The 24995-nt window shown below is 41.8% G+C and overlaps 2 protein-coding genes across 12 annotated transcripts; both read right to left on the reverse strand.

The window, feature by feature from the left end:
- Positions 1-4237: 4237 nt before the first annotated feature.
- On the reverse strand, positions 4238-7737 carry LOC116049501. Of its 3 annotated transcripts, none has more exons than XM_031299217.2 (2): positions 7637-7737; positions 4238-6094 (listed from the first exon to the last, which is right to left on the reverse strand). In XM_031299217.2, the coding sequence occupies exon 2, from the start codon at positions 6078-6080 to the stop codon at positions 5277-5279; it is 804 nt and encodes a 267-aa protein (XP_031155077.1). In that variant the 5' UTR covers positions 6081-6094; positions 7637-7737; the 3' UTR covers positions 4238-5276. The 3 variants fall into 3 exon arrangements, with proteins under 3 accessions (XP_031155077.1, XP_031155076.1, XP_031155075.1); XM_031299216.2 differs by having other exon boundaries at positions 7632-7737; XM_031299215.2 differs by lacking the exon at positions 7637-7737 and adding an exon at positions 6740-7283.
- Positions 7738-9865: 2128 nt separating this feature from the next.
- Positions 9866-24892, reverse strand: l3mbtl1b (L3MBTL histone methyl-lysine binding protein 1b). Of its 9 annotated transcripts, none has more exons than XM_031299203.2 (22): positions 24655-24892; positions 22775-22909; positions 22329-22524; positions 21999-22212; positions 21770-21899; positions 21483-21534; positions 20721-20815; positions 20499-20603; positions 20270-20405; positions 20008-20099; positions 19757-19908; positions 18818-18921; positions 18394-18479; positions 18197-18307; positions 17983-18097; positions 17674-17773; positions 15497-15691; positions 14416-14517; positions 14249-14313; positions 13981-14153; positions 13636-13698; positions 9866-11357 (listed from the first exon to the last, which is right to left on the reverse strand). In XM_031299203.2, the coding sequence occupies exons 2-22, from the start codon at positions 22883-22885 to the stop codon at positions 11229-11231; spliced, it is 2526 nt and encodes an 841-aa protein (XP_031155063.1). In that variant the 5' UTR covers positions 22886-22909; positions 24655-24892; the 3' UTR covers positions 9866-11228. The 9 variants fall into 9 exon arrangements, with proteins under 9 accessions (XP_031155063.1, XP_031155062.1, XP_035862648.1 ...); XM_031299202.2 differs by having other exon boundaries at positions 24598-24892; XM_036006755.1 differs by lacking the exon at positions 24655-24892 and adding an exon at positions 24360-24585 and having other exon boundaries at positions 22775-22906.
- Positions 24893-24995: the final 103 nt, after the last annotated feature.

Below are 24995 nucleotides of genomic sequence, written 5' to 3' on the forward strand. Positions count from 1 at the left end.
ACACCACAAAAACAGGACAAATTGACAGAATATGTTGCCAAAGCAGACAGTGTCTAACATCAAGATAATTGACAAAAAACAACTTTATTATCAAAGTGATGTTGACTGCATTGAGTAGTTTATGAGCCCTATTGAGACTGGAAACTTCTTTTGCAAGCAAGACAAAGTTGACGGGATAAAAAGTGAAAAAGACAAATAAACTAAGAACAGAGAATATACGCTCATTTAACAGTTTAATTGGTGAAAAGCGTTACATTTTTCATATTTCACAGCATCTACGTAATGTGTAGTTGGACACGTTTTTAGGGGGTGCTGAATGTGTGAAAGTGTTGGAGTGCTGTTGAGGGACATCAAGCCAAACCGATGAGCCACATTCTGCCGAGCACTTGAGCTTCTCAGAAATATTTTGTTTATTCTGCAGCGTTCTGGAATTTCTTTCTTTAAGTGGATGACTTGAGTTATTGAGAGAGTGCTCCAAGTCTTAGGGCAGCATCGTGTTTTTTATTAACCAGACAGATACTGGAATTAATAGAAAGAGTTGGCAGCAGAACTTAGTAGAAGAGTGGGACAAACACTTACTTATTGCGAGCACACTGTACTGCACAATCCCTCAAAATAATATAACTTGTGTCACACATTAGCATTAGTGATTTATTGGCAGTGCGAAATAGGTGACAGAGCAAAATGTATTCTATCAAAATGTGATGTCAAATGTGTCTGAAAATCCCATTAAAGTTTAAGCCATTTTATATTCAAATAACTGCAATTACAGCATATTTCGATTCAGAAACATGATTATCCAGGTAGTTTTGGATGCCACAGTGTCTATCTTTGAGATTTAGCTTTGGAGTTCATTGTCAGAGCACATCCAGTGCTCCATGCTGCTATAGGCTGCTGCTGCTGCTGTTGCTGGAAAAGGACTGATCTCCTTCTTGTCGCCATAAGATGAGTTTCAGTGAGACTCAAAAATCCTTAGCCCCTCTCATCTTGTTAGCTAGTGCTAGCTCGGGTGAACAAGCAGACAAAAGAGTGCTGAGGTGGGGTTCACTGTGAGGAGAATGCAGACTTACTAAATCTGCACTCAGTTGCCAGTTTATTAGGTACACCTAACCAGTGCAGTCTAATGCAACTGTCCTACAATAAATCCTACCCTCATGATCATGTTATCATGCTCAGTTTTTGTTGCTGTTGAACTGTTTTACTAATTTTTTTCTTCACCCCTTGACTTCTAAACGACTATGAACTATTTTCAAATAGATTAATCGATTTGTCGATTGACAGAAAATGTATCAAAAAATATTCCGATTATCAATGTATCTTATGAGTCATTTTTCGGGCAAAAATGCCCCCAAAATGATTGATGGTTTTCAAAAGGTGAAGATTTGCTGCTTTTCATTGTCCTACATTATAGTAAATGAAATACTTTGGGGTTTTAGAAAAGACTAGACGTTAGACGACATCACCTCGGACCTTTATAGAGCGATCAATTACTAGATTAATTAAGAAAAGGATCTGCAGATTAACCAATAATGAAAATAATCATTAGTTGGAGTCCTAATTTATTGCAGGGCTAAAGTATTAGACAGTATGGACATTAGATATTGATTTGTTTATTTGCCAGTGACAGCGCACAGCTTCTTATCTGTACCAGCGTTAGCTATAAGCTAATTTATATCTATAGCCCCTGGTAAAATAGGCCTTGTTACAGTTTATTCATTTTACATTAACAATAATAAAGTATGTCATTCCTAATTTTGTGAAACCAGCTTATAATCTGTTGCTCATGAATAACTATCAACCAGAAATGAATAAGATTTCTATGCCCAGTTGTTGATCTTCAAGAGATAAGATTTCTTTATCTTCTTACTTTGAGCAGGTGTGAGCATCATTATGGCAAAAACACAGAATATTAGTCCTTTCATTCTGAGCGGGACACTTCTTCCATTGACTGCACGATGAGGACTGCTGGGGAGACCAGACGCAGGGCTGAAATCGGACTAGTCTGGAATCTACCTGCTATTTGTCCTGCTCCGATTACGGCTGTTGAAAAGCTAAAGATGATCAAACAACAGACACTTTTGGGAAAATAGAAAAGAAAGATTTTATGTCTCCTTAAATCTCAGAAAATGTAATTCTGTTTTTTAGATTGTTTTATTAGAAGATACAACATGAATGTCACATATAAAACCAAGCTGGTAACTCATCCCTCTGGTTTCATGAAATATTGAATGCCAGCTGTAGACAATGGTTAAAACTCCTCCTTTGTAATGAAAAACATTTCTCCATCCAGCTGATGCTTCTCACTTTTTTACAAAGACTTCTGAACTGAATCCCTTTTCCTGCTGCAAAAGGTAATGTCTGTGATTTAAAAAAAAAAAAAAAACACTTCTTTAAACTGGCATCTTCCGGCTGGTTGATCCTCAGTCACTCACATTTTTTATAGCAAAAAAAATGTCGATCATAGCTCCTCTCTCTCTTAAGGAACAGAGGAAATGCATGTGTCCTGAGTCAGCGCAGGGTTAAGCAGCTTACAGCCTCCCATCCATCTGCTTTGATATGTATCAACACAAACACATTCATCTCTCAGAGAAGGGGATTCGATTCAGTTATATTTTCAATGCAGCAAAAAAATGTGTGTCACTGACACTGTTGTACACGCACATATACGCATGAGAAACCTTTAAAGATTTCTTGTATTCTGTGTTGCTGCAGTGCTGTTTGCATGTGATATTTAAATTCCCTCTGGTCAGTTTGCTGTCAGATTGATGCCTGGTGAATCAAACTATATGCAACATTATATACAGAAACAGGAGCAAGATTACTCCTGCTACTGACAGAGCTGAAATGGGTAGTTTTGTTGCTTGTCTCTGTTTAATATGATACTAAACTCAATTTCTATTTGACAGTTGTTAGGACCAAACAATTCATCCTAAGCAATTTAAAGGGATACTTCACCGATTAGCATTAAGCTTTGTATCAGTAGAAACCCGCTAGTATTTTCGAATGACCGCGCTTCCCTCCCTCATGTCCCCCCTGATACGAGAGATAGCTGTATTTTGTGTCTGGAAAAAACCCTCTGATGATGCAAAAATCGTCATTTTGCATCATCGGAGGCTTCTTTGGCCAGAGGCTAGAGACTACAGCCAAAAAAAAAGTTAAAAATAAATTAAAAAAAAATAAAAATAAAAAAGCCTCCGATGATTCGAAAATACTACTGGGTTTCTAATTATACAAAGCTTAATGCTAATCGGTGAAGTATCCCTTTAAAGACTTGTGATGGCATTTTTCACTATTTTCTGACTACTTCATAATCATTTTGCAGGATGTAGTTTGAAGTGATGGTATTTGTGTTTTTTAGCCCACACTCATTGATATAAATGGGGTGGACAAAATAATAGAAACACTGTCGGTATAAACACCACTGAAAACCGCAGCCTGCTAAATGACCGTATAACGTAAAATCAACACCTCTACAACAGTTTCAACAAATACTGAACATTACAACCAAAGATAGGATTTATTGCAGGACTGTTGAATTAGACCGCATTAGTTTAATATGGGTGTAGCAAAATAAACAGGCAGTGTTCTATAGACAAAAAGATTTGACAATAATCGAAAATAATCTGCAGATTAATCAGTAATAATCTTTGGTTGCAGCTCTGACATCCAGCATCTTTCCCTCTAAATGTAAACACATCAGAGCATCTCTCACAGTGAGAAGGACTCGTGTATGTGTGAGAGTGAGTGAGGAGAGAGCTTCTTTTCTGAGCTATAAGTGCGAAGAAGGCTTGTTGCAAGATTCAGACACATCTGCCCAACTCATACCTGCTACTGAAATACATCCAGCATCTTATAACACCATTATGTACCTACACAAAACCCTCTACTGAGTCTCTGTGTGTGTGTGTGCGTGTGTGTGCGTGTGTGTGTGTGTGTGTGTGTGTGTGTGTGTGTGTGAGAGAGAGAGAGAGAGTTAGAGATGGGAGCTGTTTTTAGTGAGTAAAATGTGTGGCTGGAAATTACTGTACACTTCAGTCTCAGTCGTCATCTGGATGGCAGGATCCCAGCATGGGCCCGAACAACAAGGAAATACTCTGCGGTCCTAAAGCACCTATAAAAACCTTCAGACTGATCCCCTGTGTAATTAGAGGCTGGAGGAGAAAATTCTGGCGATAATTAAAATCCTACCCCCTTTACCTCTCAGACTGTTCAAACAGGCTCGCTTTTGCTTAATTGGACCCGATAACATTTTACTCTGCAATGTTTTGCAGAAGCCAAGGATTGAGATGGAGGATGGGGTATTTGAATAAAGCGTAGGAATCAGATGATGAAGCGAGAGCAGATAAAAGGTCGGGATGGTGGGAGAGTGAGGCTTCAGTTACACGACTCATAGGACCGCTTTACTCAGTTAAGCTGCGTCAGGAATAAATCATAACAGCCTTACCAGATTTTGTCATTGCTCTTTTTTTTCTATCCACCATCTGATTGAAGTTCTTATATCTCGCCTCACCACACTCGACAAAGGGAGAAAAACTGAGCAGCTGACAATGTGAATTAAAAAAAAAAAAGTTGAATTACAGGAAAACACTGAAACTGGAGTCTACACTTGCATGTGTACAGAGCAGCAGCTGGTATTTATAGCGTGGATGTAGGTGTCGAGTAAGAGAGTGTGGCCCTGTGTGCTTCTCCTGTTTATACCGAGACGCAATTTCCTCAGATAAAGAGTAGATTACAGTACGTGTGAGATTAGATAAAGACTCGTTTAAAACCTAATCTGGCTCATCCACTTAACAAAACCTCTCCAGCAAAGAAATTAAGACGTTGTACCACTGCATGTGTGTGAGAGAGCGAGAGAGAGAGAGAGAGAGAGAGAGAGAGGGAGGGAGTGAGTCCATCTGCCAGTACTGCACCCAAATAAGTTTTCAGCAATCCTTCTCACGTCCAAATATGGTCAAACAAGCAGTGGCTTTAGGGATTTTGGGGCATGGGTTAGTTCAAAGACAACAAGATGGTGAGTTGACATCAAACAGCATAGCTTCAATCTTTCAAACGTGGGTGAGTCAGAGAACGATGTAGGACAAAACACCCTTCACAGACAGTGACTCAGAGCTACTGCGCCACTCGGAGGCACTAAAACATACCAACAAACATTTCATCTGTTCATTGAAGAATGCATAGTCTTGTCCTAAGTGTGTGTCTACACGTGAAACTTCCGAATGAATCTCATCATGCATATTTTATGATACAGTAGAAGTTGAACCAGTGGGGGGGGTGGTTCAGTGTTGAGGAAAGCCTGTCCGTATGTTGAAGTTGATTTCACTGGAATTGCAAGAGTTTGAGTAGACAGAGGAGTGGGAGATGGACGGGCAGGGGGAGGGAGGGTGAGGAGTTGGCTCCTGGTGGTGCAGAACTCGGGCCAGCAGAGTGGATCTTCCCTCCTTCTCCTGCTCCTCCACCTCCTCCCTATCTCCACCTCCTGCATCTGAAGGAGGTGGCGGTGATGGCCTGCTGCCAGTGTTGTGTGTGTTCCTGTGAGGTGGGTTAAGAGGAGGACCGCAGTTCTCGTTTGAGAGGGGGAGTGTGTGGGTCGGAGCGCCCCAGGATCCCTGCTCTCCATCTTTGTACCCCCACTGCTCCTGACAGCTGAAGCTGGGCTGCTCCTGCGAATCCTCCCAGCCGTCTCCTCCCTTCAGATCCTCAAGATCATCAGGTGACTCTCGTCTGAGGACTTCCAGATCCCGGTTCTCGTACAGCAGTGTGGCGGCGCAGATGAAGATGAACAGGCCCACTCCCATGATCACGGGCCCGGCCAGTTTCATCCGCTCAGTGTGGGTGCTGCCTCGGCCGATGCTGACGGCCTTCGGTGCTGCGGATACGTAGCCTGCCACCGCAACAGCCATCCCCACCAAAACCACCACTACACCCAGCAGGAGCCACACACCTGGGGCAGAGCGCAAGGGCAGTTTGGTCTGGAGGGCTTTGCCTTTCATCAGGTGTCTCTGGCATGCTGGGAGGCAAACAGGTGATGACTGGGAAGAGTGGGAGGAGGCGGGGCTGCAGACAGGACTGGCTGCTGTCATCCTCTGGCTTCAGACTGAACAAAGAGGAGAAGACAGAAAAGATGACTAATAGCAGAAATTTAAGAATTAGGTAAGGTGTTGTCTGCAGCACCGGAGGGAGAGCACTGGGGTGTTGGAGAAATGATAGTTTACTCTGCATTGCACATAACAGGAAATAGCTTCTTTAATAAGACATGTGGCTGATTTAATGAGATACCAACCTCTCTGCAGCTCCTCCAGTGTCTCTGTGGAGCCACACAGAGACTCACCACTCTCTTTACACTACCCTGCAGCAGCTTCCCTGAACCCGGACTGAACTGTTATCCAATCACTAATTTATCCTCATAGGAATAAAAGCGACTGACCCCTTTTAGGACCTTGTGATTTCACTTCACAATCTCACTCATGAAAATAGAGTCACATTAGTACGGTTATTGCTCCAATTGAACTCATGATCTAATTTCCCCGAGCGAGTGAACACTATACGGGTGATTCAACAGGACGCAAACGTAGCCCACAGTAGACTAGATGAATTGCTGTTTTATAAGTGCTTTTATGCATGCATTTTTAATGTTATATTTGAATTCATGTTGCTGACTTGACTACAGTAGCCTAATTCACTGCGGCTCACTGTACGGTTACTTTAATGCAGTCAATATACAATCAGATTGGGTACTTGCCTTGTTTTTGGACGTAAATCCGAAGCAGAAACTGGCTCCTCAGCATCATCAAAATAAATAACCATGAGTTGCGTTATTCCTCCCACTCCTCCGTGTGTTAAATCCAGATTTTCACAGTATTCCTATTCACATTAAGACGTTTTTCATCCTTTCCTTTACTGTGTGAGCCAGTGTGCAGCGCAAAAGACGGCGCTGCGGATCCTGAAATGAAGCTTTTATAGTAAAAACAGTCTTACTAAAAGTGGTGCAAAGCCGCTCTGCCTGTGTCCTCACTGCTTGTGCGCCTCTACAGCTTGTGTTTTGATTTGTCTGTTTTGTGTGTGTGTGTGTGTGTGTGTGTGTGTGTGTGTGTGTGTGTGTGTGTGTGTGTGTGTGTGTGTGTGTGTGCGCGCGCGTGTGTGGAGGAGGGGTCGTGGGAATCTGTGGCTGGTCCAGGCCAGTCCCACGATGAGCCCAGTTATTCTTGGTGATCACCAGTCATCAAGTAGTAGCAGAAACAGGGAGATAGTTTAAAGCCATCCTCCACCACAACAACCTTAAAGATGTAGGCCAGAGCAAAAACCTGGACACTCCTGGACACATTTTTATGACTTATTTCAAATAATTGTATTTCCTACCGTTCCAGACAGCCGTCATGGTTTCCATAAGTGTATGAAAATCAATTAGCAGAGGGGAACTCCACCCATGTTAAAGTATTAGGGAGTAACGTTAGCCTACTACCGCATATGTGAAGAAAAAAAGATATATAAAGCCTTTTGTGGCTCCAGAGGGAGCTGCTATTGCCTCAAGTGATGTCACTTGAGTCCGCTTCAGTTTGGTCTGAGGACTAGCTACGTGTTTGAAAATAAAAGTATGGGGGTGTGGAGTTAGATAAAGAAAGAAGTGAGTTTACCAGACCTCTGTAGCCCGCTCCTCATCTCTGTTTGAGGCTAGCCACTAGCCTACATCTTCCACTACATTAGCCGCTACTAGCATAACACACTTGACTCTCCGACCAAACTGACTGCGGTCAAATTGCATTGTGCGAAATGTAGACGCCAGGTCTTGACAAAGAAATGCTAAATCAGTGGAGTACTCTTTGAAGTTGTGAAATCTATCGCAGTGCTCATAAATTTGTGTACATTTTTTATTTTATCTGTAACGTTACTACACTTTTGGAAGTCACGGCTCAGTTTCCGGGAATGGCAACAGGTGTCACATGGGCCAACAGATGTGGCCCACATACCACTAGCCAGCATTTAGGTGAGTTTCCGCTTGTTGCTTCGGGGCCAGGTGTTGCTATACAGCATGGTGGTTTTAGGCTGGGCAGCGATGCGTTTCCAGATATGGCCCACACACCATACTGGTTTGTGGTTGATCTTTTTCTATTTGCATATGGGTCATGTAACAATACACAACCAGACAGTTTATTGGTTTAATGGCCACGACCACATTGCAACATCATGTCTCAAAAAATGTGACTTACTGTCATGTAACAGAAAATGTGGGCCACAACACTTTAAATAGCCTCGTTTTAATAAGATAAGATAATTATTTATTTGTCCCACAGTGGGGACATTTGCAGTGTTACAGCAGCAAAGGGGAGTGCAATAACAAGAGGCATCAGTTAAAAATGCAAGATATAGCCTAATAAGTAAACAGTATATAAACGCAGTAGACAGTAAAAAGCCAAATATAATAAGTAGACAGACTGAACAATGTCTAGAGCAGTTTGTTTTAACGAAAACATGACTACATGCCTGTTTTAACTATTTTATAAATAGTTAAGGGTTGAGTCTAGTGGTTCCAAACATAGTGGTCGGGCCCCATCTAAAGTGTCATATACATAGAAAAAAAAAGTGTTGTATCCATTTCATTTTTTATGGTCTTATATCTGGGGGTCATGAGAGGATGAATGGGATAGAAAGGAAGTTAAAAAAAAAAAAAAGTTTTTGGACTTTTCTCTGATCTTTTTTTTTAGTGTAACATTGTTTTACTTCTTTTGGCCTCAAACAGTTATTTAAATCAAACCATCTGGGAAGTTTAGAGGGGAAATCACTCTTTGCTAACAACTTATCTGAAAATTGACAAGGAGCCCCAAAGAGACACTGTTAATTTGAACAAGCCAAAAAGGTTGGGAACAACTGGCTTTAGATAAAATCTTAATTTGAAAATAACTGCAGTAGAGTAAAAAGTGCAATATTTTTCTTTATTGTAAAAGTATTACAGTAAAAGTAGTATAAAATGTAAACACTCAGCCAGTTTCATGACAGGACAGCTGAAGACATGAAAGGGGAGAGTGAGGGGGAATGACATGCAGCAAAGGGCCGCATGTCAGAGTCAAACCTGGGTCCAATACGTCGAGGAATAAACCTCTACATATGAGTGCCCGCTCTACCAACTGAGCTATCTGGGCGCCCATGCTTACTTTATTAGCCAACACAGACAAGATGTCCTAAAAGTGCTGTCAATTAAAGGTGCAGTAGGTAAGATTTATACAACTAACTTTCTGTCATATTTGCTGAAACTGACCCTATGTTCGAGTAGAACTACATGAAGCAGGTAATTAAAAAAAAAATCCAGCTCCTCTGGCACCACCTACAGCCTGTAGTGCGATTTGCAAAAATCCACAGCTCCCTGTTCAGATGCACCAATCAGGGCCAGGGGGAGTGTCTAACTGCATGTCAATCACTGCTCATGCACACGCATTCATTCTCCCTTGTGGGGGGAGGGGCTTAGGAGACCGTTTTGGGCTTTAGCAGAAAGGGGGGAGGGACTGAGAAGTTGTTGATGTTCAAATCTTTTGGCGAAGTCCTGGATCTTCCCAATCCTACCTACAGCACCTTTACATTTTTAACAGCTACTGAGCTCACACGTCAACAGATCTTCAAGAAAAGTGGGGAAACTCCTCTGCTGTTGAAGTCCATGATACGGTTAAAAGCTCCAGAACAAAAGCTAGTAGACGGACCTTGAGTTGTGATCATTTTGTCAAACTACTGTACCTCAAAAATGCATGAAGTGAATGTGGCTTTCACCACTGCAAAGAAGTAAATAATTAAAAACATGTACACTTAAAGACCAGTTTTAGATTATCTCTGTGTGTGTGTGTGTGTGGTGAAATGACTGAGGTTAAATAAGGACAGCAGACAGTGTGCATCTCATTTATTTTCACCCATTCACACGCTTTCCATCAGCCACAGCTTACCTCAAAACCAAAGACAGCGTACCATGACCCTTTAAATAAGAAGACATAAATAAAAGCCGTTTGCATATAAACAGTTGCTGATGTACACATTCCAACTTGCTGAAGTACACGCTGATTTACCTTAGACACTGACAAGTTTCTTTTCTTTTTTTCTCAAAATCTTTGTATGAATTGAAGCTCATTTTTTTTCAGTTCACTGTCACAATGTCCTTCTCTGTGGACAGATGTCAAGCCTTTGCATAACCAAGCAGGAGTAAACTCTGTTAAACGAGGACAGTCCTTTTGTAGCTGTATACTATTTACAATGTGAATGAACCAAACAAGGTAATATCAACAAAAACAACTGAAAGCTGTTTTTTAACATTCATATTTATGTGCCATTCTCATAAACAAAACAAAAAAAGGCAGATAGAGAAGAACAGAGCTGGTTTGTGGTCTCGTCTACCTTTAAAGACTGCAAGTTTCCTTGATTCAACTTTAGCCCTTAGCCCTGCTCATCACAAAACAACCCTCTGACCAGAAAAGAAACACGCACAGGCTAGTGGGAAATTACATACTCATTTCTCAAAACACTTTTGCGCGCGCGCGCACGCACGCACACACACACACACACACACACACACACACACTATTTACCATCCCCCATTCAATCCAAGTTTCAGTCAACTCCAATTTAATCAAACTCTCTTGCCTTCAGGCCTGAGGAGTGGCCCACTATCTCCATCTAAAGGAGAAAGACTGAACTACATAGTGCTTCTGCTCCACAGGGTTTCACATTTTTAAAACCTCTCGCCACCTCACGATTGTATTTTGCAGCTTTAAAAAAAAAAAAAAAAAAGTATCTGTTGTTAAGTAAAATACAACAAAGCACTCTTGTTTCGTCTGCTCTGAGCTCAAGCATCATTACATTTCAAATAAAACAGGAAATGCAACTGAATTATGACACAATCCAATTCAGAAACTGTACAATGTTAAGAAGCATTAAAGGTGCCTTTAGTTTTTTTTTAAATGACTCGGTAAACAAACACGATATAAGTCAAGGAATCCTCATGGTATCATGTAAAACTCTCCCTCAGGTTGATCAGTACTGTCCATCATGGAGAGAGGAGGGAGAGGGGACATGGATGGACGTTTTTTTTTTGAGATGATGGCTTCCACTTGTTTCTCTCGTGTAGCTGCACTGTTGCAGAGCGAAACCTGTTCTGGCGGATTTGATCAAGTGTCCTTATAGCTGAGTGTTGATGAAACCGACATTGAGGGACCGGTGAGGAGGGAATGATTTCTTGTCAGTCGTAGAGTCTGCTCTTACTCCTCATCTGAGTTCTTCAACATGAGGATGGAGTTGTAGATCTTCAGGGCGGGTCCTAACTTGATGGACAGGATCTTGACAATGTCTGCTTGGGTGAGCAGCAGGAAGGCCTCGCCATCTATTTGCTAAAAAGAAAAAAAAGAAATTTGTATAACATAAGTTTTGCTCCATATCACTGTGTTTTACAGACTATTACAGATTCTGATTTTTTTAACGGAAGCTGATCCATATTAACCATCAGCAGCAAGAACAACTTGTGAGCACAACAGTGACATATTATCTACCTTTTAATATGACAAACTTGTTAGCAAACAGTTGCTGATATGCACAGCTAGCAGTGATGAAGCAACATTATTTATTTGCAGTCGAGTTTTTGGCCCCCTAATGATTTTCCAATACTCATTTTGTTTTTGGTCTCTACCAACTCCTGAGGGAAATGCGTGTCTCTTTAGCTGCTAAATGCTTCGCTACGTTCACCGGTTAGTCACTAACTGTGTCTGTCCACTTTCCATACAACAGTTTAATTAAATCCTGAGCAAAAAATATTGCAAATGCAAAACGTGATAAGCATTTCCTGAAGAATATGCGTGTGGTTGCTGTGCGCTCTGATTGGCATGATTTTTGGATGACATTTTAATCTTATGAAAACTAAGTGACTTTAATAAATTGGCTGAGTTAATTATGCAATTGGAATAAATGAGGGTATGAGCACACTTCTGCGCTTCTTGGGCTTTAATAGACATCAGTATATAACTCAAACTGTACATGTCATCATAATGGGCCTATTTACAGTTGATTAATGTGATATTTGAATGGAGTTTTTATTGTATATCTACAAAAAAAATCAAATACATTTGACAAATCATGTGGTAACATTAACTGCAGGAGAAGATGTGGATCAAAAGTGTCTTTGAAAAAATATGAAATATAAAAATGTATGCTAATGTTATGAAAATGCAGAAAATTGCATAGACTTATGTAGAGCTGCACAGCAAACACACTAATAAGGCACCTACAAAATCTGCACACTGACTGGTATTAAATATGATTTAATACGTAAAGACATTTCAGGCCCTTTTTCCACGTGCTTTATTATTATTAATTTATTATTTATCATTAACAGTCTGATTATTTCCCAGAAAATGAGAACCGGCAGCTGATTGGACGAACGCGTCACGTGGTTCTTTTTTCTCCGGAAATTCACAGCCAGACTGTCATGGCGGCTTGTTCAGAATATGATCTCATATTGTACTAAAATAGTTCACCGAAACGTGTTTCTGAAAACATTTTAAGTGAGAAATAGGCCGTGCGGTTGCTGAATCTGTCTTAATTTCAGATTGACAAAGGTCAGTTTAAAAGATTTTCGTCAGATTTTGAGCGGCTCATCCGCTCCCCATTTCCGGGTGAGTCCCGACTGCCCTGTCCCCGACTGAACATGTTGGGTCGGTCAAAATGAATGCCGACGGCTCGTCGGACGGCCGACGGCACGGGACACACAGAACAGACTCGAGTCACGGACATCGCCAGACGGCCCGACGCCCGATTATCGGGCTGGTGTGTCTTCTCTATTAGGGCGTTTCCACACCTGTAGTTCATTTGCTCTGGTCCGAATCAGTTGATGAGTTTGTAAACTTGGAGCGTTTTCTCCTTGGTTCAGTTTCGTTTCACATGGGAGAAAAATCCAAGCAAACCAAAATGCATCACTCCATCACGGAGATGTGAGTAGCGGCGAGCTTGACCACAGTATTATTGTGACAGAAACGTTGCAAGCTGCTACAGGTTGCATTCTCTGCCGCATCGGAGATTTCAAAGCACACCTGACTACAGGAGCCATTTAGCTCAGGTCGGATCGAGGTCGGATCACGCTGTCACTAGGGCTGCCACCTCTTAGTCGATTAAGATTTCTTTAGTTGATGAGTCATTTTTTATGCTTATTCATGCTTAATTACTCATTTCCAAGAAACTTATGAGCACATTTCTGGTAAGCACAAGATTTAAAGTGGTGCTTTTGCAGGATTAATTGTGGAGAAACTCAGTTTTACAGATGGTTCATTAACTACATTTATATTGTGCTTTTCTAGTCTTAACCACCTCTCAAAGAGCAGAGCTCTGTCGATTACATCAACTAATCGATTAATCGACAAAATCATATAAGTGTTAGTCGACTAAGAATTTCTTTAGTCGAGGACAGCCCTAGCTGTCACCACAAACGAAACGCACCGAAGCGTACCGCAGTTAGTTTGTAACCGGACCTTAACGAGGCGGTCTCGGTCGGGTTGTTTCGGTCCGCACTCGAGTGTGATTGCTGTGTTCACACCTGCCCAAATGGACCGCACCAAGGGGGGTAAACACTCCAGGGTTTGATTCAACCAAACTAAACAAGGCAAGTCTGGGTTAGTTTACCTCGGTTTTAAAAGTAGCAGCATGTTCTTTACATCCTGGGAGTCCTTTGACAAAAGTGGACACCTGAAGAAAAAAGAGAAACAACTTACAGCTAAATGCTTCAGAGAGACTGTCAAACACAAGAAGTTCCAATCAATAACTAATCAAAGTGCCTTGTATGTCTTTATTGAACTGACAGGCAGAAAGAGAGCACCAATACAGAACCAGAAAAGTTTTCCTTATAATATTCATGCACAGTGGCAGTTTCCCTGAATAACATGAGATGCCTTCATGTTGGATGAGTGAATGAGGAGCATGTCTGCTTTTCATGTGTTGGCGCAGTGTGAGAGTGTAAGCATGTCTGACCTCCTCAGCACTCCAAGTGGCCACTCTCTTGGCAGTCAGCCCCAGGACCTCAGGCAGCAGCTGGCAGTGTTTGTCCCAGCAGAGAGCCACCCGGTGAGGGGGGGAGGCAGAGATGCCGGGGGAAAATACAGACTCGTGGAGTGCCTGCTGGAGAGAGATGGCGTCTGGAGAGGCTACGAGGGAAGAGGAGGGAAGGCAGCATTCAGTGGGAGTGAGGTGGCGATTTACATGCTTTATCACGTCTCATTTTACACACATTCACACGCACCTTTACTATCGCCAATCTCTTCTTTAACGTAGTGCATTTTCAGGTATTTGGGAACTGGAGCCGTCCTGGAGAAACATACAAGTTAGAAGTCACTCTCTAATACAGGAGAACATCTTCTGCAATGAACTACAGCAGCACAGCTTGGTGTGATGGTGTCATGACTGTACCTTTTAGGCCTCGTTCCATTGTGGCTCCGCTCACTGGCTCCACCCGGTGGCTCCAGCTGAGCGTTACATCCTAAACGCTCAGCTTCCAATGTCACCGGTTTCCTAGCAACACAGATAACCCGCTCTCAGATACAGACCACTGGATAGAGTTGCATGCAAAACACTGAGTTCACTTGGGAGTGCTAGTGGCTTTTTTTGTGATTAACATTTTTTATTTCTTTTAACAACATACAATTCGCAACATGAACACACCACAACTACACCCCCCACCCCTTCGTCATCACCACCCACCTAGTCTCGCATTGCCAGACCTATCTCCACAGCGCTGTGGAGGGTCTGGCTAGTCCACACGGCATTCCGGGATATGAGAAAAACATGCGGTGGTTTATTGGCATTTCTTTAAATCAATCACAATCGTCTTGGGCGGTGCTAAGTGGAGCCACGGTGCCGCTGCAGAAAAATAGCCTCGGTAAGGAACTTGTTTTGGTGGAACTTGTGTACGTTCAAGGGTTGTTTTAGTCGTGCAACAGAAAACTCAGATTCAACAGATAGTCTAGCTAGGTGTCTGGATTTACCCTGCAGAGATCTGAGGAGCAGTTAACCATAGTCTTCATTAATCCACCGGAGTTTAAAATTACAACACAAAGAAGCGGAAGGTAACGGACATCTGGCCGAAAAGAGGGACATCCGGCGGAATTTCCGGCAGCATCGCAGCAATCCCGAAAGTGGAACTTCGTGGATATATACCACAACCCACAGACTAAAGTCAAGAAAAGATGACACAGTAACTACAATATTCAAGACCATTCAACGAAATAGTAATAAAACTGACAATAAACCACAAACCAAATAAACCCGTATAAATGACAACACCATAAGCCTATCATACACGTCTCTCCCCAGCACAAAGCGTCTGAGGAACCATCCAGAAAGCACAGGTACTTTCCCCATTCCCCATATCTGTCTGGCTATTATTAAACTAGTCTGGACCCAGCTTCTTATGTGCTTATCCATCCTGCTTAGGGTGTTAGTGGCTTTTAAGATGTGTTCATGCTGTTTTTGTGGAGTGACAGCCGCAAACCTGTTCTGGGAGTCTTCAGCTCCTTCCAGCTGGTCTGGCGTTGAGGAGGTCTGTGTCGTAGTGTTTGTGTGAGAATCCGGGCGTCGCCCACGTGGATGAGGTCCACTGAGGGCGAGGGGTCGTTCTCCGCTGAGGCGATCTGGCAGCAAGCCCTCCTTGTTAAAATTCATCTCTGAGTAGGGACAGCTCACCTGACTGCACACACAAAAGACACACAAACTTTACCCAGGCCTAAAACAAACCGCCCCTTTCTACTTTTGATGCTCTGCAGTTTAACAGGTCACAACAAGAAAAAGCAGATAGATATCACCTTAACGACTCAAAACTCCTACACATACACACAAGCAACACATTTACACTGCAGGCAGCCCACACAAGAATAAATGACATTTAAGAACACTGAGACTCTTTCTTCTCCTCCTGTATGCATTACATACACAGTCCCCAAACATGGATAAAAATGAGACTCAACTATTAATGTGCTGTTTGAGCAAAAGTAATCGGATACGGCAAAGATGGAGAAGAACTATGAATAATAATTTAGAAAGGGAGATTTTCATAAAGCACTTTGCACAGCATTCAGGTTACAATGTACTGATAAAAGGTAGCCTATATTAAAAAGTATTATACCAAAGGGTAAGTGCAAAGTAACAAACGTTTACTGAGACAGAAAATTAATTCAGAATATGTAGGCCATGAAAATTGACTTGCACGGCAGCTGGATTCTCGCAACATCACATCACATTACAGATCACGCAAAAATCTATCTTGTCAGGCTTCAAGTAATGTGTTTGTGTCCGAACAGCAGCGGACCGAACAAATCAGCGTACTGTAAGGAGCTACTGGCTGCTACGTGGTTTAGGTGTTTGTGATGGCTGCGAGGGATTGTTCAAAACAATGGCGGATGTGATAGACAGGGAAAGTTCCTGCCCTTTTCCAAACAGTTTCCAAAGACGGGTTCTCAGATGGTTCTGGGTAACAAACCATCTGGCGCATCAGGTTATATGAAAATAAAAGAATTAAATATATTCCCTATAAAGTAAGTGATAATCATATGTGCCATACGGTATTAAGATTGACAAACAACAGGAAACAAACAGGAGCAACAATAACAAACAAAGACAAAGAGGACCTATTCCCAATTCCCAGTTTGTGCATCCCCGATTCCTTTCCTCGCATCTTAGTCCCGCCCACAGGAGATTTGGGCCAAGGAGGAGTTGAGGCAACAGGCATTTAACAAACATGAGACATCTTTGCCTCGGAGCTGTCAAATAAATATGACGTGCGGCACAACTGCATCAGCTGTTCATTGTTTTGTCATACACAATATTTTATGACTCTGTCAGATGAGCAGGACAGGGTTTATGGCAACTTCTATATTTGCTTTGAATTCAACTAACAATGTAGCATAATGTGATAAGAATGTACGGATGTCGTACATTTGTTATATTTAACAGACCTAAATATTATATTATATACATACACAGTATGATATATATATATATATATATATATATAGATAGCCTTTTAGTGTAACTACACAAATATGTAGAGTATATTATCTACACACAAACACGCTATCTATACATTAATAAAGCGTGGATCGTCTCTTCATCCGAATCCACATGTAGGCTTAAAATCATCCACCCTCTACCCACCTGAATGAATTATTTTCTCCGAACTAGAGACCCGCATGGACACTTCACTACCCCTCTACAGTCCCCGAGGATCCAGAATACATTTTTTTATGTATTGTATTTCATGTATGAGTGTTATCTATAACGATTTACTTTAATGATTAAAGAGGCTGCTTTCAGTAATTAAAAACGTTTCCATGCGCGCAGTAATGTCATTGCAGCTAATACTGCCGGACATTTAAGCAGCAAAACTAACTGTAATTTGACAGAGACTAGACCCTTAACTTCTAAAATCAATGACGTAAGCTGCTGTTTCGAGCTTCTCTCTGGGGACGCACTTACAAATAAAGTTCTGCTATGTTCACATTTTAGAGAACATTAATATTTTCCTTGTTAATTATGTGTTATTTCACCCACTCGCTATTAATCAGAATGTTAAGTTATATGATCCGACTGGGCCAATCTGTGGATTAACAACATGTGGATTTGGGAATTGGGAAAGGCCCTGTAAAAGCACAAAACTGAGTATGTGCTACTAACGTGTAGTGGGTCCCATAGCGAGGTCCTCTAATGTGGCCAACCCCGTTGCATCCGGGGGTAGGACATCCTTGTCCTGGGGCAGTTACTAAATCACTGGAGCCTGAAAAAACACACGCACACGCACACACATTAAACTATACAAGAAGACCATTTCTATGTTTAATGTTAAATGAAGGCAGAGACAAACAGTGCTGACTCATCTGTTGAAATAACAATTTTGGATCTTTCTCCGAAGAAACCACGACTGACCTCTACGAATATCAGGTAGGACATACAAGAAGAGTGTGTGAGTGAGAGAGTGTGTCTCACCGTTAGGGTATTGTAGTGGGTGTCCGGTTTTCTGACACCACCCTACAGGGTGCAGATCAGGGCAGTCTGTCTCCACCCAATAGTCATACTCTGAACTCCAGCCATCAAAATGAATCTAGAGAACAGGGGCGGATGGGGCGAATTAAAGGCAAACTAGACAGAAGCTGAGCACAGAGCAAGACGAAACACATCCTGACGAGGAGCCATGTTGTACCTTTAGTCGGTGGTCCTCTGTGTCCGCTATAGTTGCAACACGGATGAGCATGGGGTTCCTCTTATCCACAGCTTCCACTTTCATCCCAATCTGAAAGCCATGTGGAGGCCGCTGCAAACACAGGGCAGAACATCAATCGCATGACTATATCTAGACTACCATTGTACATATTATAAATCTTTGTGTGCGAGTTATACCGGTTTGAAAGCGCGCGCAGGAGCAGCCTGTGTGCCCGTCTCTTCCAGGTATTTCTCCCATGAGAAAGTCTTGGGTTGCTTATATTCTTTAGAGAGGGAATTAATGGATTAATGGAATGGATCAATAACTAGTGACAATCATGACATCCACAGGAACTGACAATAGCATGCATTTCACCATTGATGTACTTTTTAAAATTATCTTCAATATAAATAATTTGAGTCATTCTTTCTTACAGTAGCAACAGTATTTTAGAAATACCAGAAATTTGCAAAATACTTTCTATAGAACAACACATTGATTAAATAATAATTTAATAAAGTAAACAATAATTCATCAGAATCTAATTTTTTGATTAGCTTTTATATCTAAAAATGTTAGATTATGCATTCCCTACAGTATATTTAAATAGTTTATACTGACCCACATGTGTCTTGGTCTGTGTCTTACCAGCTGGAGTGGTCAGAGTTAGCTCAGCCTCTTCACAGTATCCCACAGGATGGATGTATGGACTGCTAGCGTCACACCTTGACAAAATACAACTACAAGGTAAACAGGCACCCAATAACGGCACAATTTTAGACAAATGTGTTCCAGCTGCATAGACTCTAGCTATGTATGTTTGTCCAAATTCTCCAGACTTTTTGTCCAATTTCCAAATTTGTCAAGACCTTATTACATTCACTTCCAATACCGTTCCATGCTCCTCATACCTTAAAAGGCAGGGTTGGTAATGTTGAAAAGCTAGCAAGATTTGAAAGCAGCATCTCCTCGGGGCTCAGTCTAACCCCTCCCTCTGCCCTCGGGGCTCCCACCACACACAGAGGTGGACAGGCACCGCTGCTTCAGAGCAGAGCGGAGAAAGGCCCGCAATTTTACTTCACATCTCATTCACCAGATGGCAAACACTTAATATTATCATACCGAATGTTTAAAACAATCATGACTACTGTTACGTAGCAATTCAGCGGCAATGCACATTGACCTCAGGCTTGTACATGGGAAAGTAGAGTACATGCAGCGGGGCAAGGAAGCATTTCATTGGTTCTTTCCATGCGGGCCGCGAGGCAGCGATTGGTGGGCGTTTTTACAGGATTACGGCAGCTACAGATGACAGATCTTTTTCACTCCTTTATGAGAGACCATAAGTTATTTATTGCTGCCAGGGTGTAACCATTTCAAATATATAAAAAAGTGAATATTAGAAATAGTTACCAACCCTGCCTGTGAATACACAGGCACCATGCTGATGTCGTACAGACATTAAGCTACCGTAGATTTCACTTGGATTTATAGCAGTCCTTCAAGTGGTCTTGGGGATATCTATGGATCAAACTCCTTCCTTCAAAACCAGGCTCTTACCAATAATCATATGTGTCATCCCAGTTGTCAAAATGAATGAGCAGTCGGTTGTCAACAACAGCAGCAATGGTTGCTACACAGATCAACGATGGGTTCTTCCTGTCGATCGCCTCCAGCTTCATCCCTGCTCTAAATCCAGACGGAGTCACTGACTGAAATAAAAAAGATAAACATTTAGCAGAAATAAACCCTGAATTAAAGAACAATCTGGTGGCCTTAGAGTATACATATTGTGTGTGCTTAATACTCACTGTGTTGAGGCTCTTGAAAAGGTGTTTTGGGGCCAGCTGACCTCTACAGTTCTTCACATACATGCTCCAATTAAACTCCCCATCCTTACAACCTACAAGACAAACTTCCTCAGTAAAGTTGTTTGTAACTTGCATCTTTACTATAAGTAAGAAAGTAAAGTTGTTTGTAAAAGCATGGATAGAGTTGTCAGTTTGTTTGTGTGTGTGTGTGTGTGTGTGTGTGTGTGTGTGTGTGTGTGTGTGTGTGTGTGTGTGTCACTACCTTTAGGCAACAATAACTTATGCCCATTCTTTTCACACCAGCCAGCTGGTTTCATATCCCACGAGTCAGCATTGGCCCAGAAGTCGTAGCATTCTGGGTAACCGTCAAAGTGAAGCCTGACCCTATAGCCTTGAATCTGAGAGGCAACGGGACAGTCAAATTCTTAATTATAAAAACGGGGATAAAAAATAAATGTGGTCTAGTCACAAAAAACTATAAGCACACATACCTCTGCAACAGTGAGTACACAGAACAGAGACGGGTGAGATGGGTCCAACCCCTCCAGCTTCATTCCCACCTTAAAACTGTTCCTGCTTTGAGGAAGCGACTGGTGCTGCAAGACAAATGTACATCATAGCACAGATTTGGCTTATCTGAGACCAAATAAACAAAACCATCTGGTCATACTTAAAAAAATAAAAAATTGAAACCGTGTCTGAGGGGAAAATACCTCTTTGAATAGTTTAACAGGAGCAGCAATGGCCCTCTCCTCTTCCAAGTAAGCTGGCCAGCTCCATGCTCGTTTCTTATTGGCTGGGGCCGTCACTGAGGGTTGGGCAAATAAGACTTAAGTGTTATGAACTGTAGTTGGTGCATGAGGACCTCCATCACATTCATGAAAAACATACAGATGCAGAGACACCTCTTCTCCAAGTTTTATATGTATTTTATTCAGATCAGCTCAGTTTACGTGACATTTTTCTGAAATTGTGATATTTTAAGCGTAAAAAATATTTTAATCTATTACTCTATATGTTATGGTCATGTGAAAACTAGCCCATAAGATTGATAAAACCTAATTAATACCCAATTAAAATAAACTCTTCATTCATTTCTGTCTTGTGTCACACTTACAGACACAGGGTGCCTGTATGTTTCATAAGTTAGAGGTAAGATATTTAAAGACCTGTTAAATGCTAAATGCATGCTACAAATTTTAAAATAAAAGTTGATATCTCAGAGGACAATCTGCAAGAGGTTTAATGTCTCACAAGAACAACAGCACGACATTAAGCTGCAGCATTTTTAAGACTTATAAAACTGAATTTAAGACATGAAATCTTATCTGTACTGTATTTAAAACCTGACATGTCCCTTGCATTTAGGTAACCATGTCAGTCATTTAATATGGGATTTAGAAACACTTTGAGACAAGAAAACATCTCTCTCCATCCCTCGCTCCCCTCTACAGTGGCAGCAGTCTCTAACATACCCAGTTTGGCAATTTTGGCACCTCTTCTGCCTTTGGTAGTCTTGGCCTTTTCCTACAAAAGGTGGAATGAAATAATGTGTCAATAATCAAAACATATCAACTTTGTTTCTCACCCATCTTGTGTATTTTCTCGACTTCAAAAGAAGAAGAAAAGAGAATTTATCAGAATAGAAAAATTCAATTAGATACTTTATTGCAAAACCTCAATTATAACAGCAACATTTGAGTGGCCTGTATCTCTGAAAGGGAACAAAACTGGAGACCAATGCCAAGAGTATGCTCCTTACCTCTGGTTCCTCTTGGTTGTCTTCCTCTTCATCACCAGAATCCATATAGATCTTCCGTTTTTTGCGCACACGTTTACCCAGCCTCTCACACTCAACATTTTGACTCTCCCTTGCTTCCCCTGGAGAGGATCTGTAGAAAGGTAAGATTTGGCTGCTGATGAAATAACAAAACAAAAAAAACTGAAGGACAACAAAGATGCATCAAAGAATACCAGCTGTGGGATTTCACCTGCCACTGGAGGGCTGGGCACAAATGGAGCTACAGAATTTGCCCTGAAGGAGGGCATCCCGGGGAACATGGCCACCACAGGCCCGGCACCTTGTAATCTCCCCATTTGGGTCCATGTCTGCGCTAGAGCCAACCTCAACACTGGGACCAACCTCCACACTGGGGCCCTCCATACTGGGGCCCTCCTCTAAAGACAGAAGCACAGGACCGCTTGCTAGAGTACAAAGCAGAGAAAGAAGGGCTGAAACTGACATGGAGAGCATAAAAAGTAAACACTGCAATTCTTTACAATAACAAAGTTGTAAGGGTTAAAAACATGTGCTGTCATACCTTTACATTGAGACAATCCTGGCTGACTCTGATTGGCTGGAGCTGTGGCTGTGCCAGTCTGTGATTGGCCCTCTGGTGGAGGGGTAGGAGTGTGAGACTGTGCTGGGTCCAAGGTCTGTCGATTAGGCTCTGCCTTCTGCCCTTTGACCTCTAGGTCTGTGACAATCTCAAGAGTCCCAAACTCTGTCATGCGGAACTGAAAGACACAGGTGAGGTAGAAACAGGTATGCTCATCAAGGTTTCTCCCAGGTAGTTGTGGAGCTAAGGTGGTATGTCCCCCCTAATTCATCTTGTCTCCTGACAGCCTAAATAGTCACATTCAATAAATATATGGCATACCCTGTATGAAATATCTCTCTCTTTCTTTTCCTCTGAAGGTTAATGTTTTCTTTAATAAAAATGTATGATGAGATGATCCTGGACAGGAACACAAATCTCTCTCGTACCCTGATGTCACTGCCTGGCAGTGTGGCAATACCATCCTTCCAGTCCAGAGCACCCATCATATCAAACTCTGCTCCCTGGGAGGGGCCATCACTGGGTGGAGTGTCGGTCATTCCCACTCCTCTGATATCCCCGACCTGCATAGACAACATTAAAGACATTGTCATATACTGACAACTGACACACAAACGTTACAGGTGTTCAAAATCTAACAAAGGTTGAATAGAAATGTTCAGTCCACAAATCTGACTCAAATTACTGTATTGTTCTCCGTCTATTGTGCTGACTGTGCGTGATTATCACAGAGAAGCAGCCCCCCTGTATGGTTTTACCTACAAAGTAGCTCCCAAAGACAACAATTTCTACCTGCTCTTGTAAACAACATTACCCAACATCACCACTAGATGGCGACTGCGTTCTTGCTTGCAGGATACACCATGCACTTCGATTTCAGACAAAACAGTCAATAATAATATTGTTTTGCTGGTCAACTAACAGGGAAATACGTGCACAAACGGCCCCATTAGAGTGAACCTTCATCAGGACCATTGACAAACATGAGGAAAGATGTCTCAACTTGAAGTTAACCACACAAGTTCATCTTTTCCTTGTTTTAACAGTATCTCTTAAAACCGGCTGTTTGCCTGGTTATGAACAAGGGAGAGGGTAATTTGTTTATCGATTTTAAAGAGAACACTGTTTTCTGTACTGACTGGCCCAACTTAAAAACGTTTTATTCCGACTAATTTTACGATATAACGTTTTAGTCTTGACGCATGTTCAACACTGAATTAAGGTGATATTTTCTGTTTTCATGGTGGCCATAACCATGTTAAAAGTAAACAACAGCCCGAGCTAATAGATGTTGATTAAGTTTGACTTTGCACTTGATACCTCCGTTTTATTCTAGTCATAAATAAAGTGTATGTAGGAGCGCCCATGATTAGCATTCGTCTTATACAAAATGGCGGAGCATAGGAAGAGGCCACCAACACGTTTAAACTATGTAAATTACTCAAGTTACCCATTTAAACAAATCATGCAAAGCCTCTACGCGTCGAACAAAGGCACATGGTTGCTGTGTAATTTCCTGACTTTGTGTTTTCCGTCACTCGAGTTATTTTCTTCACTTTCCCCTTGTCACGGAATGTCAGCCCAGGTTGCTAGCAAGACATGAAGCTAACAGTCTGCTAGCTCCACTCCGTTCAACTGAACTGAGGATTGCTAGACTGCTGCTAGCCGTAGCATTGTGACTGGATGCAGCCAGCTAAGGACAATCTGTAATAAATAAGTTTCCCGGTTAATAACAATAGGAAAACGCATTTAGCAAAACGCCAATATTTCGCAAAACACCACGTACACTCGCAATAACATCGCGCTACTGTTACGAGCTTCAACATTGTTGCGTGATTAATTTCTTCAATAGAAACTTGAAAAAAAACGATTTATTCTCGCCGTTTTAAATCAGAGTGGAAATAATGTGAACTTACGCTAATTAGCATGACGAAGGCCGTTTTTTCAAACTGTGCTACTGTTCACGGCAATAAATGAGTATTAACGCCCGTATTGTTTAAAAATGTGGAACTCACCTCGTTTCTGTTTTAACTCTTATTTAGAGCTGGATAGAAGGATGCGCATGCGTGCAAGATGCGCTGCCTGACAACTTTGGGTCTCGGAAAAGTTCAGTTTACTATCGGTGGTCAATACTAGGCCTGTTTACACTTATAACACGCCCAAAACTCTGTTCAGTGCCGATATAACGAATACTATCGATGGACTGGAGTTCATGTTCCACCTTTGCTCATAACAGCCTTGAAGTATTTACCTAAAGAAGTACGACTGTGTATCATTGGAGCGCAGGGACTGCAGTGTCTTCCATTACCGTTGAGGAGCGGTTGGTTCCCCTGTTAAACTAGATGCAGTTACAAACCATCGGTCGTCAAACAGCTCATTTGTGTAGATGCAATCCGAGCACAGGCGATAATCAGTTTGTACACATCGGTGCTAACTGTAGGATTAAATACTCAGGCCTGTAAAATCACCCGAAGCGAAATGTTTGAACAAAAAGCGACCCACATAACGTGCTACACAATATTCTGGACTGATTTGTTTCTTAAAACGTGCAGTTTCGGCTGGTGCATGATGACCATCTTAACCAGTAACGTTGAATGAAGTCGGAAAAGATGAATATAAAAATATATTGTGTTTAGTCTAATCAAACAC

Source organism: Sander lucioperca, chromosome 10 (genome assembly GCF_008315115.2).
Source record: "Sander lucioperca isolate FBNREF2018 chromosome 10, SLUC_FBN_1.2, whole genome shotgun sequence".
Classification (NCBI taxonomy): Eukaryota; Metazoa; Chordata; class Actinopteri; order Perciformes; family Percidae; genus Sander; species Sander lucioperca.

What these genes read in the sequence shown, in the direction of transcription:
- LOC116049501 (XM_031299217.2), bottom strand. Translation starts at nt 6,080, where the DNA reads ATGACAGCAGCCAGTCCTGTCTGCAGCCCCGCCTCCTCCCACTCTTCC.
- l3mbtl1b (XM_031299197.2), bottom strand. An exon ending in AGGATTGTCTCAATGTAAAG is followed by an intron (nt 22,213 to 22,328) that starts GTATGACAGCAC and finishes TTTGTACTCTAG; the next exon opens with CAAGCGGTCCTGTGCTTCTG. An exon ending in CTGCTACTTTTAAAACCGAG is followed by an intron (nt 11,358 to 13,635) that starts GTAAACTAACCC and finishes TTTTCTTTTTAG; the next exon opens with CAAATAGATGGCGAGGCCTT.